At 62.3% G+C, this 18,647-nt stretch overlaps 1 protein-coding gene and 1 pseudogene across 5 annotated transcripts in view; one reads left to right on the top strand and one right to left on the bottom strand.

Annotated features, from left to right (window-relative positions):
- The window catches only part of CACNA1B (calcium voltage-gated channel subunit alpha1 B), a 248,990-nt gene extending 233,638 nt beyond the window's left edge, over positions 1–15,352 (bottom strand). For 3 of the 5 annotated variants that reach the window (XM_054501970.1, XM_054501969.1, XM_054501968.1), the window contains exons 1-2: positions 14,111–14,211; positions 10,445–10,584 (exon numbers count right to left, since the gene is read on the bottom strand). In XM_054501970.1, coding sequence (XP_054357945.1) covers positions 10,445–10,584; positions 14,111–14,203 — 233 coding nt within the window. In that variant the 5' untranslated portion in view covers positions 14,204–14,211. Of the gene's footprint in view, positions 1–10,444; positions 10,585–14,110; positions 14,298–15,068 lie in introns of those variants that run through there. The other 2 variants (XM_054501972.1, XM_054501966.1) reach the window with 2 other exon arrangements.
- On the top strand, positions 233–1,096 carry LOC134737984 (uncharacterized; annotated as a pseudogene).
- Positions 15,353–18,647: the final 3,295 nt, after the last annotated feature.

The raw sequence follows: 18,647 nt of genomic DNA, 5'->3' as shown, positions 1-18,647 counted from the left end.
TGGCACAGAGCCCAGCACCAGGCGAGACACGCAGTGCCACGGCGGCCCCCCCCCCGTGTGTCCCTGTATCTGTGTGTCTGGGCGTTTCAGGCCTGTTGGGCTCTGGGAGCCCACGCACCTCCGACGCACGCCAGTGGAAACACGGCGGCCGCCCCACCTGCTGCTCCTGGTCTCTAGTCTCTGCCTGTCTGCCTGCAGTGTCGAATTCCACCCAGTGTTGAGTAGGCCCGTGATGGGAACAGGGACACCATTCCCTCCCCACACGCTGTACTCCCAAAGCAAGTCTCTGAGACAGCAGGTGCTGGGGCGGGGCCGGCAGGCAGAGCAGGAGGTGGCGCTCAGGAGCCCCCACCCTTGGACGGGAGGCTGCCCTGTGCTGGGGGACATCCCTCCTGCCTGCAGTCTCACAGTGCCTCCCCTCCTCACCTGGTCCCACCCTTGGCCCCTTCGGGGTGCCTGTGGCTCCAGTGCAGCTGTGTTGTCAGGCCCAGAGGCTGATGACAGAGAAGAGTGAGAAAGGACCCACAGTCAGAGGAAAGGGGGAGAACTACGGCGGATTCTACAAACATCGAACCGTCTAACCATTTCACAATGCACCAGCAACAGCAGCCCCCACGTGGCCACAATGGACCCCGCAGGCCTGGCTCTGCATCCCGCCTGCCCCAGTGTCTGGGGTCCATCGGATCAGCACCGCCTACCACAAGAAGGCAGTCATCTGCCAGCCAGGAGGGGAGGCCTCGCCAGAAACCAATCCTGCCAACACCCTGATCTTGAACCTCCAGCCTCCAGGACTGAGAAGGAAATGTCTGCTGTGGCAGCACCCGGCTGTGCTGCTTTGCTCCAGCCTCCCCAGCAGACCAGTGTCCAGTCATTCAAGGGAATGAGCCTGTCAGGAGAGGCTGGGCTTTGTGGTGAGCCAGTGGGGAAACCTCTCGGGGAGAGAGGAGGGCAAAGAGAGGCCAGCCTGGTGGGGAAGAAGAGGTGGGAGTGAAGAAGACACAGAGGACGCACACTGAGTGAGGAGGACCAAGGCGCAAGGCCCTTTTCACCAGGCTCCTGTGCTCTCAGGGGAGACAGGGAGGGTGGCATTGGCTAGAAGAGCCTGCCCAGCCCTGGAGAAAGGAGCTCACAGCAGGGCTGTGGAGAGGGCAGGGACTGGGTGGGGGGTGCTACCATGTGACCTGCTAGGAATGAATCTGCATTAGCGTCCGTCTGGCTGGATAGAGACGCTTCAGCACGTGTGGGGCTGCACACAGGCACGCAGGGTGGAGGCCCCTCCACTCTGCAGCCCCACAGCCAGCACCTGCCTTCTCACCTCTTCTAGTCCAGGGCCCGAGAAGCCATTAGCAACCATTCTCACCCCAGTGTGAATCTGCAGCTCTGCCGCTCCAGTGTGAAGGAGGAGAAGGAGAGCAGGAAGGGGTGTCCACCACCATGTGCCCACAGGAGCAAGGCTCCCGCCCTCCCAGGGTATGAACTTGAATCCCTGTGACCTCTGTGGGTGCATCTGCACAGAATGCAGGTCCCCTGTCCCCCAGCCACCGCACCACACCAGCCTAGCCATCCTTGCAAGCCGCCACAGGCCTGGGACCCCCCAGGGCACTGGAACACAGCAGCCCCAGTGAGCACCTGGAGCCTGAGCCTGGACCAGAGGCCCCAGACAGCTTGGAACAGGCCATCCCCCAGGAGGGGCGGCTCTTCTACAGCCAGCCCGGCACTGCCCACCCAACCTCCCAGATCCACAGGCAGCTGCTCCAGAGGGAGTGGGGGCTCCAGGGACTTCTCCCAAGCGAGATGAAAACACAGGTTTTTGCGTGAAAGCTCCTTCTTAAATATTGACAAGTTTAGAGCCCATCTCAGATCCCTGGCTATGCTCCCTCAGCCCAACAGCCACAGACCCAAAATTCAAAGTAGCCATGCGCCCTGAGAGCCCAACCTGCCTGGCCACGCACAGGCCGGCCACAGTCCCAGGAGTGGGCGTGTGCCCCCACCACCACACGGCTGTGTCCCTCCCTTCCATCCCCCACCCACAGGCAGAGCTGGACAGATCAGCACCACGGAGAGAGACGAGCATCGCCAGTCCCAGGCCCCCAGGCCGCCCTGCCCACCTGCCCCATCCCTCCCGCACTGTCCCCTCAGAGCTGGGTCCTGGGCTGAGACTCCCCAAACTGTGACCTTCAAGGCTTCTCACATAGTTCACCCCAGCCTCACGGCCTCCAGCCCTGCCGCTCACTGTCCCCACCACACTCTGCCTGGACCCCGACCCCTCCAGCTGCTGGGACAGGAAATCAAGCCTCCGAATGACCCTCCTGGTGGGACCCCTGAAGAGAAAGGCGTGTAAGGGGGACTCTGTGCACACCTGCAGAACCGCCCATCCCTGGAGCCCGGCCCTACAGTCACCGTCGAGAGGAGAGGCCTGGAGCACAGAGTGGATCCTGGGGCATGGGGACTTTGCCGTTGGCAGAACACGCACCCTGGGGGGAAGGGCCCTGGCTCCATTGTGCCCAGCAAGTACCTGGCCCATATCAGGGACATATGAGTAAAGAACAGACCACCTGATCCAGTCCCTACTTGCCTGAGGACAGCAGCCCAGACCCCCATGAATGACAAAAGTCCTTCTCTGGACTGAGCTGAAACCTCCCTCCCTTATCTCCCACCCATGTCCCCTGTCCCCCTGGGAAAGTCTGCAGTATCCAAGGGCAGCCCTGGGCTCCTTCAGCTCTCCAGACCCCATGGTGAAAGATCTGCAGAGAGGCCAACCCTCCCTCGGGTCTGCTGTGCCAAGCAGGCATATGAGAGACCCCAGGCGTCTGCAACGCTGGCCCGATGCCCATCCAGTGAGCCAGCCCCGCAATGCTTCCATCCAGGGAGTCTCTGGATTTGGGCTCCTCAGGCAGCAGAGCACACATGGAGATGCAGAGACCCCAGAGAAGACCCCACAGGACTGGAGCCCGAGGCCAGGGTCAGCCTCCCAAGCACAGCACAGCCAAGCCCCAGGTCTCACGCCCGGGCAGTGTGGACCCTCGCCCCGCACGGAATCAGGAGACCCTGGGGGCTCCCAGTGGGCCCAGTTCTGCCCCCCAGTCCAGGAGAGTGTTAAGAACCCTGACATGCAGGAAGCAGGCAGAGAGGGAGGGGCGAGACACAGAGAAAGAGAGCAGGGGCGTGGGCCAGGCCCTCCATAAAGACCCAGCCAGGGGCGTGTGCTGAAGAGAGGGCCAGGATCCCACCCTACCAGAGCAGCACCTCCTCAGGCTGTTGCATCCCCAGCACGGCTGCCAGGCCTGTCCCCACGGACGTGGAGGTCCGATGGGAGGCCACTGTCAGGAAGGGGCGCCAGAGCTTGGTCACAGGGTCCTAGACCAGCAGCCACCTGCCACCGCCCCACCTGGTCCTCACAGCCACACCACATGGACTGCACGTGGGCCAGGGCCCTGCATTGTGGGGTGAGGCTGGTGGGTTCTCACTGACACGAGGGGGGCTGTGGAGCCCCCGGTCAGGCAATGCCTGGAGTGACCCCAGCCCCAACCCCAGAACACGGGGGCTCTCCCTGCTTTCCAGGGACTTGTCAGAACTCAGCCCCCGCTCCACTGGTTCCAGCCACACTAGGGGTGAGGGAGGGAGGGTCAGGGCCTACAAAGGCCATTTCCAGCCTCAGGTAGGGAAAGGGAGAGAACGTCTGGCAAACCCCAGCCCAACCCGGCACTGGAGGTCGGGGTGCTGCACCTCCCGCAGGGCTGCAGTCCAAGAACCCCAGGCTGAAGCAGAGCCTGTGGCAGAAGAGCTCCATCACAGCACGGACATGCCCAGCTCGGTCCATGCTCCAACGTGTCCTGGCCCCTCAGGCACAATGTCTCTTGTCACCTATGTTCACACACAGCGTCAGGTCGTCCCTGAGCCGCACACTTGCACATGGGCTGCTGCTCCCCTGGGTGGACCCTCCTTGCCTGCGGGGACCCTCTGTGAGGTCCTGAGCTGGGCCTGGCTCTCCCTGTGCCCCAGAAGTGCCTGCCACCATCTGAATCGGCCTGCGTCCACAAAGCCCAAAAGAACATGAGGCCACAGTGGTTGCCCAGGAAGCTCAGGGTCAGCAGTGCCTCGGCCCCTGAGCTCTGCAGACCAGACTCCCTCCTGGCGCAGCGGCCACACACCCACACACCCTCTCTTCAACCCACAGGAGGTTGGGTCCAGGGAGAAAGCTGGGCTCTAATTACATGTCCTGGAAAGAAATCCCAGTTTAATTTAGACTAAAACAAGAAGCCATGGTTGGAAAGCTCCCCCGGAGAGCCACCTGCCTGAGCCAGGATGTGTTTCTCTGATGTCCCCAAGGACCATGGAGGGTAGCACCAGGCTGGAGCCACAACAGGGGTGGGGACGCCCAGGGCTTTGGGGTTCTGGGGGCCCTGACTTGTCACCCTGCCCATGTCCCTGACCCCCAGGTGCAACCAGCCCCACAGGGCCAGAGGCTTGACAGGGGCTTCCTGAGGGGTCCAGGAGGGCAGAGGCAGTGATGTGGGGACAGGACTGGGAGCATGGACACACGTGAGACTGGCTGGGGCACGGAAGGGGAAAGGCATCTGCGCTGATGAGTGACAGACTCTGGAGGCGCCACGGGGCTTCCCGTGGGCTCTACCTTCTCTGGGCGTCAGAGCCCACCTGCCGTGTTCTCCAGCGCCACTCCCTGGTCCAAGCCCTCACCACTCCCACCTGGATCACTGCTTCCAGCTCCCACTCTCCTTCCCTACCATCTACACTGTGCCCCCAGCACCCATCACGAGTCAATTGGGCCACACCTGAACTCAGAGCCCTCCAACGCCCGAGCCAAGGCCCCCCTGCCCCCGCCACCCTCACAGCCTCTCCCCTGCTGGAGCTGCTCCCCAGGGGCCACCCCACCCCAGTGGAAGGACACACTACACCCCGACTGCCCTGCAACACTCACTGCCTGCCTCGCCCAGGAGGACGCAGCCTCTGAGAGGGCAGGAACGGCCTGTGTTGTGCGCTACTGTGTCCCCAGCAACTGGAACACGGACGAGGAGGTAGTAGCTGCGCTCGACGAGCCCCTTCCTAAGGAATGAGTGAATGGATGACAAGGGGACAAGGAAGGGGTGGACGGAAGGTGGAGCAGGGGGAGTGAGAGGCTGGGGCAGCGGGTGGAGGGGCTTCCGGTCCACGCACTCACTCACTTGCTCCCTCTCCCTCTGTCTCACTTCGCACCCCACCTTGGCTGATGGACGTGCTTCTAAATTCAGTGGAAACTTGGACACGGTTAGAGGACTTCCACGCCACCCTTCCTGCATCTGCTGGTCTATGCAGATGCACAGGCCCGCACTCCCGGAGGGCCTGGACTCTGCTTCCCTCACAGCTCCAGGGCTGTCCCCTTTCTGTCCACACTGTCCACTTGTCCTTCCCTCCTGGACTCTGCACATGGCATGGACGGGCTGTAAACCCCCAACTTCATAAAACTCTCCTGGCCTCCTTCTCCCTCCCGCCCCGTCACTCCGCCTCACTTTGCTGCAAAACTCTCTAAAAGACAAGCATTGCCTACAGGTGCCCACCACAACCCCTCTCCTCCCATTCCCAGCAAGCCCTCACCCCACCACATGGCTGGACCAGCTCCTGCCTCAGACCCACGGGGCACAGTGCACAGCCTTGGGTCCTCTCGTGGCCTCTGCAGAGGCCTCTGCATGCTCTTCCTTCCTAGAACACCATCTACTGCCAGGCACACCTCCGCTGCTCCGCCAACCTCTCCGCCAGCTGCCACTTGTAAGTCCAGATGCCCTGGTCTCCATCACAGGGCAGCTCTTCCTCCACACTTTCCATTCCCTGGGGATCCTGGGTGGTCTCGAGCTCTGAAGATGACTGGGACACCCATGTCCCTCGAATCACCACCTCCAGCCACACCTCTTCCCAGGCTGCTAGATGGCTCACCCCTCACGCTCTCCAGTCCTTCCTCCAACGACCCTATGCAAAGTGGCACCTCCAGGCCTGCACCCTGCCTGCTTTATCTCATTTCACATGTGGGGAAAAAGCACGGAACTCATCACCTTCCACTCATCCGTCCACCCGCTGACTGCTCTCATTTCACATGTGGGGAAAAAAGCACGGAACTCATCACCTTCCACTCATCCGTCCATCCGCTGACTGCTCTCATTTCACATGTGGGGAAAAAGCACGGAACTCATCACCTTCCACTCATCCGTCCACCCGCTGACTGCTCTCATTTCATATGTGAGGAAAAAGCACGGAACTCATCACCTTCCACTCATCCGTCCACCCGCTGACTGCTCTCATTTCATATGTGAGGAAAAAGCACGGAACTCATCACCTTCCACTCATCCGTCCACCCGCTGACTGCTCTCATTTCACATGTGGGGAAAAAGCACGGAACTCATCACCTTCCACTCATCCGTCCACCCGCTGACTGCTCTCATTTCACATGTGGGGAAAAAGCACGGAACTCATCACCTTCCACTCATCCGTCCACCCGCTGACTGCTCTCATTTCACATGTGGGGAAAAAGCACGGAACTCATCACCTTCCACTCATCCGTCCACCCGCTGACTGCTCTCATTTCATATGTGAGGAAAAAGCACGGAACTCATCACCTTCCACTCATCCGTCCACCCGCTGACTGCTCTCATTTCACATGTGGGGAAAAAGCACGGAACTCATCACCTTCCACTCATCCGTCCACCCGCTGACTGCTCTCCGGGGCACACCTACACCGTTGAGCACCACACCAGGCTGCAAAGAAACCAGGCCCGGGAGGTGTCTTGTCTCCAGAACACGGCCCACTGGGCAGAGGTTCAGCTGTCTTCCTTCACTCCTGAGTCCTCAGCACCTGGCAGAGGCTCCACAAACACTGAATGAATGAATGATGAACAGGTGGAGGGAGGGCTGGCAGCAGGGCCGCCCACCTGGCTGGACAGACACAGGGCCAGAGAGCTGAGCAGAGGGCAGGATGGTGGACGGGGCATGGACGGGAGGGCAGACGGAGGCAGGGAAGTGGCGGCCTTCCCGCCTCCTCCCACCTCCTCCCCGTGGCCTGAGGCCCTTAAGAGCTGCGTCCTGGCACTCAGTGGGGCTCTTGCTGGAGTGAACTGCTGGAGTCCCCCATGTCAGACAACACCAGGCCCCTGTCCTCACCCCAGGCTCACTCTGTGTGGGAAGCCGGCTCAGCCCCGACCCCACCCTGGTAGCATGGTGTTATTGGAAGCCGGGGAAGGGAAGCCTCACTCCTGGGCCCAGAATCTCTCTTGGCAAATGATCCACTCAGATGACCACAGGAGACGGCCAGGCGCCAGGAGCCCTCCTGGAAATGAGGCAGAGTCCCGTGGCAGGGACCCAGCCACTGTGACCTCACCCCGGCCCAAGCGAGTCAGAGGAGTTCCAGGTGGCCACACATGGGCTGACCCAGTCAAGAGCACGGCTGGGAACTGAGGGCCTGGAGGACCTGGAGGCCCTGGGCACACACAAGGGCAGGAAGCTGCCAGCAGCCCTCACGGGCCTGGGGTTTCTCAGAAGCACCCTCTGATGATCCTCACAGTACCCCAGCCCAGGCCCCACAGCTGCTCCCCAGGGCAGCAGGAGCTCGGCAGCATTAGAGCCGACTACAGCCCCCCCCCAGCCCAGATGCACACATGCAGGCTAACAAAGGGTGCCCCCAAAGTCCTGGGAGAGAAGCAAAGCGGAGACAAGGGGGCAGAGCGCCCACCTTCCCTCCCAGGTGAGAACACGGAGGCTCAGAGCCTCCCCAGGCAGCAGGAGGCATGGACCCAGGGCCTCCTCCATAGCTCCACACCAGCCTCAGGAGCAGAGCGGCCCCAGCTGGCCTCTGAGGGTGCTCAAGGCTTTGCCAAGCAACAGGCCAGGGTGTCTGCCTCTCCCTCCAACCCTCTGAGCACCAATTAAATCAACTCTAATTAAAAACAACAAACTAATGAGAAATACCGCCCACTACCCACAGGCCCTTGGCTCACAGGGGTGAAGTGAGGGTTCCTCCCTGGGCTCCCCACAGACCAGCACTCGCCCCACAGCGGACTCAGCCCCCTCCACACACAGATGCACACACAGGGGTTCACGTGTCCCCAGGTGCCCCACACGAGAGCAGCAAAGCGGCTCCCTCCCGTGACTTGGAGACAGCATGTGGCCCCGTGGGACACAGATCACCTCCAATCCGGGGTTCCCTGCGCAACCCAGGCTGCCTGGAGGGAAGATGTGTGGAGGTGGAGGAACCTGGGAGCCACCCCAGCAACGCCCAGGCCCTGCTGCAGATACAGGAGAGTGGAGACGTGCCCAAGCCAAGGGAAAGAGGGGCGGCAGGAAGAAAAGAGGGAGAGGCAGAGAGACACCAAGACACCAAGAGGGCGAGAGACAGAGAGTGTGGAGAGGAGACAAAGGGCTAGACAGGCAAAGTGGGAGGAGGAGGGAGGGGTAGGGGGAGGGGGGAAGAGGGGAGAGGAGGGAGAGGGAGAGAGATGGAGAGAAACAGAGGAGGGAGGCGGGAAGGGAGGGGGAGGGGGAAGAAGGGGAGGGGAAAGAGGAGCAGCCCTGGACCCAGTCTATGTGTGCAGGGAGATCCAGGGGTCCTACCCAGGGCTTGGTGCGACTCCTCCTGCCTCCTCTGCTGGCCCTCAAGGGCTGACACACTCAGCACCGTGGACAGCGCCCCATGACGCCAGGTCCTGCCGCCTCTACCCAGCTCCCCGCTGGCCCGCACCCCCCAACACTGCTTACACCCCAACAATTCATTACTTCAGCAGAGGCTCACTGCCCCTCCTGGGTGCCCACCCCAAGTGAGGCTCTAGGGACCCCCTGAAAAAAATAAGGCATCTTTGTCCTCAGGGACTTGGGTCCACAGGGCGAGAGACAGCTGCTTCTGGGAGTGCCCACTGGATGTGGGAGCGCCCAGCCCTCCGAGAGGCCACATTCTCCACCAGCCACCTCCCACCCCAGCCCCCAACGGGCATTGCTAGTGGAACCACAGACCTCCACAGGGCCTTCCATAAATTCTACCCCAGGCCATGCTGCAGAAAGGCACAGAATCCACCTCAATGCTGCTGTGCCCAGCACATCACAGACAGCTCTGGGGGCTGAGCCTTCCATGCGACACCCCCAAGCCCAGACAGCTCTGGGGGCTGAGCTTTCTGTGCAACACCCCCAAGCCCAGTTCTGTAAACGCTGCTCTCACCCAGCAGGGGCCAGCCCCAGGCTCAGGAGCAGGCAGAGCAGATGGGGGCAGCACCCCAGGATCCAGGCAGGCAATGCGAGGCTCCCTCTGAGGGCCTCACCCAAGAGACCAGAGGTCGTGCAGCCGATTGCTTCTTCCTCACACACATAGAACCTTGAAGGCATGAGCCCCAGACTCAAGGACTCCACAGCCATCTCCTTCCTCCTCTGCCACCAGCCCAAACACCCCTCCATATACCCTCCTGTGCACCAGGCATCTTGGGGCAGTCACTGGGTGAGGATGGGGCTCTGGAAGGAGAGCTCTCACCTGCTGTGGGGCCTGCTCCCTCCTCTTCCATCTGGGCTCTGAGCCTCGGAACCATAAGGCTCAGAGCAGACAGCAGTCCCTGGCCCAGCACAGGGCCTCTGACACTGAAGTGCTAACAGGCTCTGTGGGGGCAACTCCCCAAGCACTCACTCCCCAGCCACCACTCTCCACACCAGAGCCACAGCAACCCAGCCCAGCTTTCCGCCTGCCAGTCAGGGAAGCAGGAAAGGGGACCTCACAGTGCCCACTGCACAGGTTGGGGAGTTAACACCCTGGAGGGTGGGGTGCAGAGCACTGGACCTGAGCTCCCATCCAGGCCCCTTGGGTCCACTTTCTAGATGTGCTGGTTATTTTGGCAATCACAAGCTGTTGTTAGGGTAAGTGGTTGAGGAGAAACTGCTGAAGTACCTTCCTGGCACTAGGAACTGTGAAAGCACTCGACACATACAGCCTCATCCCAGGCAGCACAAGGGCTCTGAGCGAGGTGGACACCACAGGTGAGCGTCTCAGGCAGGCACAGAATTCAAAACACCAAGTGCCCCTCCCAGACCACAGGCTTGGGTGAGGCCAGAAGTCCAGCCCTCCTCCTCACTAGGAAGCCCCTCACCTGGGCAGCAAAACCACCTCCAACAGGCACCATGCTGGCTCAGGCCAGCCATGGAAGCTGGTGGCCCCTGGTCTGTGGGCTCTGCAAGCCAGCGCCTCCTGGGGACAGGTCACTGTGATCCTCCTTTCAGCGAGAAATACAGCACTGGAACCTCTGGGAGAAGCACCCCCATAGCACACAGGGTGGCAAACAGACTGTCTCACATTCGTTCATCTCCAGCAGGGCTGTGAGGGGACCCCAGTGGGGAGACTGCAGCCACCCCAGCTCCACGGCGCAACTGAGCTTCAGACAGCACACGCCCGGGCCGCACGTGCTGGGCCTCCTGGCCTCAGCTTGCCTACCCTGTGAGGACAACCACGAAGTCCATGACGTTCCATCCATTCCGCAGGTAAGAGCCCTTGTGGAAGACAAAGCCCAGAGCGATGATTTTGATCCCTGCCTCGAAGCAAAAGATCCCGATGAAATAGGGCTCCGTGTCGTCCTAGGAGAAGCGCAGAACAGTGGTCACCACGGCCCCTACCCGGTGTAGTAGCAGGCAGACACAGTTGGTGAGGACCCCACCCCACCCTGTGCAGGCCACAGCCATTGTGAAGGTCTGACCTCCTCACTTCGCCCCCAACACCTGCACATTCTCCAAGGAGCCATTCCCATCACTGAGCCTGCTTGCTGTCTGCACGTGTCCCCTAATGGGGACACCACTGTTTACAGCAGCAACATCCCAGTCATGCCTGCGGACCCCTCGTGCCTCTCACCCTGGCATTTCAGCTTCTGCCCACATCACAGTGGGGCCCCAGTCTCCCTGCTAGCATATCTGGTAGTTTTTCCTTTATTAACTAGGGTGGCCCTTTAATATCCCATGAGGTCATCCCCATTCTAACATGAGGGAGACAGAGGCACAGAGACGCTCAGGAGCCAGGCAGAGGCCACAGCAGCCTCTGGGTGGGAACCTGCACAAGGTTGCCTGGATACAGCTCAGGCTTTCTTGAACTCAGTCCAGGCCCCATTTATGCATTCAACATGCACCCGGGTAACCAGAACACGCACATCTCGGCAGAAAACAACAGAAATGAGAAGCACGACCTCGGCCCTGAGTGTGCTGAGCGATGACTGCCACATCTGTGAGGACCCTGGAGGCAGTCAGCCACAGTCTGGGCCTGAAGCTGGGAGCCACCCTGGGCTCAGACGGCAGGAAGCCTCCCAGAGGGCGTGGCGCCTGCAGGCAAGGCTTCCACAGCTTGATTTTGAGAAAGGGATCCAGGTGGAGGAAACAGAGCAGCCAAAGGAATGAAGACAGCTGATCCTAGAAAGATCCCTTTCCTGCACCCCAGGCTGAGCTCCAGCCAACAGTTACTGAACATGAGAGAGTAGAGCCAGGCCCTACCAGTGCCGAGCTGGGAGCAGCAAACAGGGTGGAGACGGGGCTGTGTGGAGCTTGGGGAGACCCCAAAGACTCCTCGTGAGCACACGCGTGGGGCTGGCAGGGAAAGGCCCTGTGCAAGGCAAGCCCGGGGAGCTGGGCTGAGGGAGCTGCACGTGCAGGGTTGGCATGGGGGTGTCGGACACCTGCACTCTGGGGCTGCTGCCTTAGGAAGCAGGTGAAGGGGTGGGGAGAGGAGACCAGCTTCAAGGGCCTCCCCTGAGGGTTCGTCCTCAGGACTGTGGAGGTCACAGGAAGAAGCAGCTGCTGGGCTGCCGCGGAGCTGCCAGGGGAGGTGAGTGCCACCAGTTCCACAGCCTGTGCCTTCCTTCCCAGGAAGCCAGGCTCTGGGGGGCTCTCCGCATCTGACTCCCACCTTACTCAGCCTGGGCTCCTCCTGTCCTGTGGTGGAGCTGACCCAAGGCTTGGCTGGCAGTGCCTGGTAGAAGCTACCAGCACCCAAGGGTCCATCATGACCCGTGCTGACTCGCCCATGCTCTTCCTGGCCTCGAGGCTTCTGGTCTGATTTGTTTAGGAGGGACCCCTTTTCCCAAGGGGTGGGGTTGCTGACCATCTGCCCCAGGGGAACAGTGGGACCCCAGCAGACAGAGATCTTCACAGTAAACTTCCTGGTGAAAAAGAGAACAGGCCCGACGCCTAGGAAGGACCAGCCAGCACCCTCGGCTGGGAAAGAGGCCCCAGCCCAAGCCCTCTCCTCACAGCTCTGCCCTGCCCAGCCCATGGCCGAAGGCTGGCTTAGGTGGGAGGGATGGGTGTGCAGGCAGCCTGGTGTTGCACTGCAAGCTGGGGCCTGGCTCCAGGTAGCTCCAGAGTCGATGGGGAGGTGGGAAACAGCCCCGAGAGGCAGGGAACCAGGGAGGCCTCGCCCAGGGCCAGGCTGGGAGACAACTGAGGGGGCTGCCCCTGCACCATCCAGCCTCAGCCTGCTCCATGGGCAGCAGCACAGCCTCCCCTCCATCCCAAGGGACATCAATGGCTGGGCCTGCACATGGGACTGGGGCTGGTCAAGAGCTCCCCAGACCTCTAGGCTGGCCCAGGGCAGGCATGTTCTGCAGTTTTCCCAACAGGTTAGCTCGCCACCCCTAGAAGTGTCCTCCCCAACACATGACCACAAAGCAAACCCTCCCACACCTGCGAGGCAGGAACTTGCAAGGCTGGACACCCACTGCCTGGCAGGGCAAGACAGCTTGATCCTCCCTGCCCCTGCCCTGGTCTGGCCCCTGGGCCTGCGTCCCTCTGACCCTGGCCCGGCCCTCCTTCCTGTGGCTTCACATTCAAGGCTCTCTGCCTGTTTCCTCTCACGCTCACCCTCTTCTCCGGCCTCCAGAAAGCAAGGGACCCCACCAGGCTCCTGCCCAAGTCCCCCACAGGGACCATGACTCACGCCTGCCTCATGGTGTGGCTGGGCTGTCCACACTCCTCCTCCCCACCCTGCCGTAACCCAGACCGCTGGGCGTTCCAGACTGTGCTCCATTAAGACCTCCTCACCTCGGCCGCCCACCACTCACCTTCTCCTGGTGCCTCACCTCCAGGACAGGCTCCCTGTCTCCCTTCTGCACTCCTGGGCCTGCGGTGGCCCAGGTTCAAAGGGAGTTCAGTTTCAGGGCTAAAGTCTGAATAGCTCTTGTCTCAGGACGCTAGTAGGGGCGGAAGCCAGCCTCAAGGGAAGAGGGAGCAGCTCCTGACACCCCAGAGAGGCCGTCTCCTGGACGCCTCTGGCCCCGCACCCCCTGGGCCCCCACTTGCTCTGCCTTCTGCTCACCCGGAGGCTCCAGTCTTTAGGCACACTCAGAACCCAGACAAGGGGCCAGGCATCAGGGAAGAGTGGGGGCTGGGGGACATGCTCTGACCTCAGAAACAGTGCTCACCTCAAAAATGCTGCCCTTCCTCTGACCCAGCCCCTCCAGAGACCCCACAGGGCTGGCCTTCTACCCCGCCTCCTGTTGAGCCATGGAGACCTTGCCCTGGCACCCCGACTCACACAGACTCTATGCTCCAATGGGGGCTACCACGGGGGCCTCTTGGCTGGAATCTAGGGATGGGTAAAAATGATTCAGAGTGTTTGAGAAGGAATGCTTCCCACAGGATGGTGAGGACCACTGGAGAAGAGGTTCCAAGCAGGCTCGCACAAGACAACTTGGAGGATGAGGCTCAGGTTTCCCACATCCAGGCCAAAGCCCATCTCAGCCCAGCAGGGCACACATGGTGCTCAGAGCAGACCTTCCCGAAGACATGAATGCCCCTTCCCCACCCCAAGTTTAGAACATGGTTTTCTGGATCTAAGTCTAGCACCGAAAGCCAGGACAGCCATTGAGGTGCAGGGGTAGCTCGTGGCACAGGACAGACTGGCCCAGGGCTAACGTGGCCACGCCCAGGGCTAAGCCGGTGACTCCAGCTGCCCTGGCCCTCGAGGAAGGTGTTATCTGCCAGGCCTACCTTTTCCTTCAGCGGAGAGGGGCACTGCCCAGACAACCCTGCCCGAGGAAGCTGTTCTCAGGCACAGACCCTAAAGGAAAGTGGAGTCGCGGCCTCCCCACCACCCTGCCCTCAGGCCCAGCCGGGCACTCACCAGCCGCTCAGACATGGGCGTTTTGTCCCCATCAGGGAGGTGCTGCTCCAGGGCCAGCACGATGCAGTTGGCGATGATGGTGGCCAGGATCATGTACTCGAACGGAGTGCGTGGGTTAAGGACTGGACAGCAGACGCCGCAGGGAGGGAAACAGGAGGCCGAGGCCAGCAGAGCCCAGTGCAGCAGCCACCGCCAGGCCGTCTCTGGAGAGGCTGAGACAACTGGGTCCGGAGCCCCCCTCCTGGCGGACGCGGCCTGGTCTCCCTCACTCCCTGCCCCCCTCACTCCCTGCCCCCATCCCTAGGGGCGGCCGCGAGGCGGGGCCTCAGCAGTCTGGGCCGCGAGCCCCTCGGCACACCCTGGCGGCCGTCAGCACCGCGGACAGCGCCTCCGGCCCGGCTCCGCCCGACTCCAGCGCCCCGAGGGGAGGGGGCCGAGCGCCCCCAGGCGAGGCTGGAGGGAGACCCCGCGCAGGCGCACGCTGCTCCCTCCAGACACGCAGCCACATGTACCTACACAGGCACGTGAACATGCATGTAGCCCGCACCGCGAGCGCACGCACGCGCAGCGCCGGGCTCCGGCTCAGCCCGCACACGCAGGCACCTGCAGCTAGGCGCGCGCACGGCCGCGTCCCCACAGCGCTCGCACCTGCACGGACGCGGCTTCGCCCTCGGTGCCCTCCAGGCTGGCCGCGCGCTGTGCACCGACCAGGATCCCCAGGACCCGGCGTGCGGAGGGACGAGTCCTGAGCAGAGGGGCTCCGCCCCGCGCCCGCCGCACTCACGGAAATGCTCCCGCACCCGCCGCTCCGAGGGGCCCCGGGGCCCTCCGCACCCCCCTCGCCCGTCTCGCGACGCCTCCCCAGGTCGCGCTCTCCCGGCCACCGGGAAGATGGCCCCGGCCCCGGCCCCCACTCCAGTCCCCGCCCGGCCCCGCCCGGCCCCGCCCGGCAGGATATGGCCACTCGGTGATGCGCTTCGCGTATTTGCGGACGACGTTGTCCTCGCTGAAGACGAAGAGCGAGCGGTTGACGGTGAAGCAGTTCTGCTTGACCGGGATGGGGTTGTACAGCGCCATGGTCCGCGCGCGCTGCGCGATCGATTGCTTGTAGAGGACCCGCTGGCCGGGCTGCAGCCCCCCGGGGCCCGGGCCCCCCGCCCCGCCGGCCCCGCCGCCCCGGGCCCGCTCCCCGCCGCTGGGGCCCCCATAGCGGCCGCCCAGCTCGTCCCCGAAGCGGACCATGGCTCCCGGGCCCCGCGTGCATCCCCGGCCCAGCGGCCCCGGCAGGGAGGGCGCGGGGCGCGCCAGGCGCTCAGAGCGGAGCAGCCACGGAGCCGCCGGGACCGCAGCGGACCTCGCCGGCCCCTCCGCCGCAGCCGCCGCCGCCGCCGCCTCACCCGACTCCGCGGCCCCGCGCCACGCCCTATAAGGGGCCGGTCACGTGGCGGGGCCCGGCCAATCCGCGCCTTCCCCGCCCACCCTGCCGCGCCGGCCCCGCCCCGCGGCCGCCCCCGCCCGGCCCCGGCCCCTCAGGCTGAGCCTCCCGCGCTCCGCGCCTCCCACCCCGGGGCTGGGCCGGGCCCAGGAGCGGACGAGCCTGTGGGTCCTCGACGGCCGCTCAGCGCCAGCCCGGGTCGTCCCCGGAGCCCACTCTGCCGGCCGCACCGCCCCTGGGCGCCCTCGGCTCCTCAAACTCGGCCCAGACGGACCCCTCGCTCCGCCCGGAGGCGCCACCAGCCGTGGGGCTGCAGCCCAGAGCTGGGCGCCAGGCCTGGGCCGGCCCGCCCCGTCCCCGCCAGATCCCCGGCCTTCCCAACCCTCCGAGTGCGCTCGGCTCGCGGCCTTGGTGCCACGCGGACCCTTCTGTCGGGGGCCCCCAGCCCGAGTGCGGGATCTGCTGTTTCCACGCACGGGGCTGGCTCCGGGATCTCAGCTCAGAGAAGCCTCTGACCGCCTTGCAGGCCACGCCCCGTTAGGGAACCTGTCGCGGTCACCGCCATCCCCCAGGCCTCCTTGAGCGCCCACCGCGGGCCGGGCCTGTGCTGGGCTCCCAGCTCTGCCCTCACGGAGCTGATAGTTTTGTACAAAGCACAGCAACCATTTACACAGCACTCACTTCGTGCAGGACCGTGGATCCTCACAACCTCCAAAAAGGCTGCCCCGGGGTCGGGGAGACCTTCGGGAACAAGGGACCCTCTCAGACCTGAAGCTCGCAAGGCGCTGAGTGCAGAGTGAGGCCGGGTGCGGGCTGTGCCTTCTGAGAGGGAGGTAGTCCGCACAGTTCCGAGCAGAGGCGCATGGGTCTCTGAAGGGTCCCTCGGGCTGCCGTGTGAAGTGCGGACTGCAGGAGGCTGGGGTGCTGAATCACTTAGGATGCATTCAGAGGTGAACAACCCGCTTCCCAGCTATCAGCAGTTTGCACGATGCCATTGTGATCTCACTGAATACGAAGCCACCGTCTCTCCTCCCTCCAAAATCCCCACATACACTTACTGCCTTCCTGCCTGTTGCCTCATGCCCCAGGGTGGCTGTCATAGCACAGGACATCACACCGCTACACCACCATCTCAAACGGGAAGGAAGTGGCAGGTGTACAAAGGATGACCACTTTGTGAATCAGGTTACGATTTTCTTTTCTAACAAAGGAAAAGCTTCTCAGAGGCTCCCCCTGCAAGTGTCTCTTTAACCCCGTTAGGCCGCCATGGGCCATGTGGCCGGCCCTGACTTTAACAGGGTGGGAAAGTGAACATGTGTCGAAGTGGACCAGGATGGCCAGCACCCACTAGGCAGGCACATAGTTGCCCCAAACAAAATCAGGGTTCGCTTAGCTGGGAAGCAGGTGCTAAGGCTGTCGGGGAGGCTGCCAACTGGCCTGTCACAGAGAAAAATCAGAGCCCAGGGAGGGGTTTTGACAGCAGCGCAGAGAGATGATGTGGTTTGAACATGGGGGCAATGAGCAGTGCCTCTTTCTCTTAGAGAGGGTGCGTCCAGTGTAAATGTGAAGGAGAGATAGAAACACAGGCTGTTCATTTTTGGTCTGAGTGACTGTGTCGAGGGGGATGCCTTTTGCCGAGATGGGGAAGACAGAGGGAAGAGCTTGTTAGTCACAGGGTGGAAATTAAGAATTGCCTATTGGGGACAGAAGTGGAGATGCTGTGCAGGGGTGGAGTTTCTCAAGGGATGCCAAGACGAGAGGCTACTGCTGTGGCTGGGCTCGCCACATCCTCTCTGCCCTTCCCTCCGTGCTGCGTGATGCTGGAGCTGGCCTTTGGAAGCCACATCAGCCTGTTCCTTGACCTGTGGTTTCTGGTTATGCTAGGCCAACAGGAGCACCAAAGGCCCTTGAGGGAAGGAAAGAGCAAGGCCAAGGTGTCTACTATTCCCCTGACTTCCTCCTGCCAAGTCACCGAGGGTTGGCTGTGCGCCTCAATTGAAGCTCCGGCCCTGTCAGGTACCCACCACTCTCCTTTCTCTCTCTCCGGTTCCAGTTCCTGCCTTCTCCCCTTGTTCCTCCAGCGGGGGATGGCATCACGTGGGTGTGGTGAACCCTGGCCCTTGGGACTTCCCTGTGCCTTGCACAGATCGCGCAGATTGTGGTAGGTGGTCCCTTGGGAGTGTCATCCTGCCTGATGCATCACCACCGAGGAGGCAACCGAAGTCAGAGACAGAGGACGCCGGCACTCCCCAAGAATGAAGTCGGTGAGGAGGAGCAGCCAGGGCTGTGGGGGGTTGGGGGAGTGCCCTGTCCCGGAGCCGAGGGAGGAGTGCGTGTGGTCCATAGAGATGAGGACCGACATTCAGCCGTCGGAATGGAAAGACAGAGGTGCCCATCACCCGGACAGCAGTTTCCACAGAGGAGCAGCCTGAGTGGGGTGGATTGAAGAGAATGAGTCAGTGAGGAAGTGCCTACAGCGGGTGTAGACAGCTCATTCAGTGAGGAAGTCCCTACAGCCGGTGTAGACAGCTCAGTCAGTGAGTAAGTCCCTACAGCAGGTGTTGACAGCTCGTTCAGTGAGGAAGTGCCTACAGCGGGTGTAGACAGCTCGGTCAGTGAGGAAGTCCCTACAGCAGGTATAGACAGCTCGTTCAGTGAGGAAGTGCCTACAGCGGGTGTAGACAGCTTGTTCAGTGAGGAAGTCCCTACAGCCGGTGTAGACAGCTCGGTCAGTGAGTAAGTCCTACAGCAGCTGTAGACAGCTTGTTCAGTGAGGAAGTCCCTACAGCCGGTGTAGACAGCTCAGTCAGTGAGGAAGTCCCTACAGCCGGTGTAGACAGCTCGGTCAGTGAGGAAGTCCTACAGCAGGTGTAGACAGCTCGTTCAGTGAGGAAGTCCCTACAGCCAGTGTAGACAGCTCGTTCAGTGAGGCAGTGCCTACAGCGGGTGTAGACAGCTCGTTCAATGAGGAAGTCCCTACAGCCGGTGTAGACAGCTCGGTCAGTGAGTAAGTCCTACAGTGGGTGTAGACAGCTCGTTCAGTGAGGAAGTCCCTACAGCCAGCGTAGACAGCTCGGTCAGTGAGGAAGTCCCTACAGCGGG

This window comes from Pongo pygmaeus, chromosome 13, assembly GCF_028885625.2.
Source record: "Pongo pygmaeus isolate AG05252 chromosome 13, NHGRI_mPonPyg2-v2.0_pri, whole genome shotgun sequence".
Taxonomy (NCBI): domain Eukaryota; kingdom Metazoa; phylum Chordata; class Mammalia; order Primates; family Hominidae; genus Pongo; species Pongo pygmaeus.
Note: the sequence above shows the minus strand (reverse complement) of the source record. Positions and strands in the feature narration are given on the sequence as shown.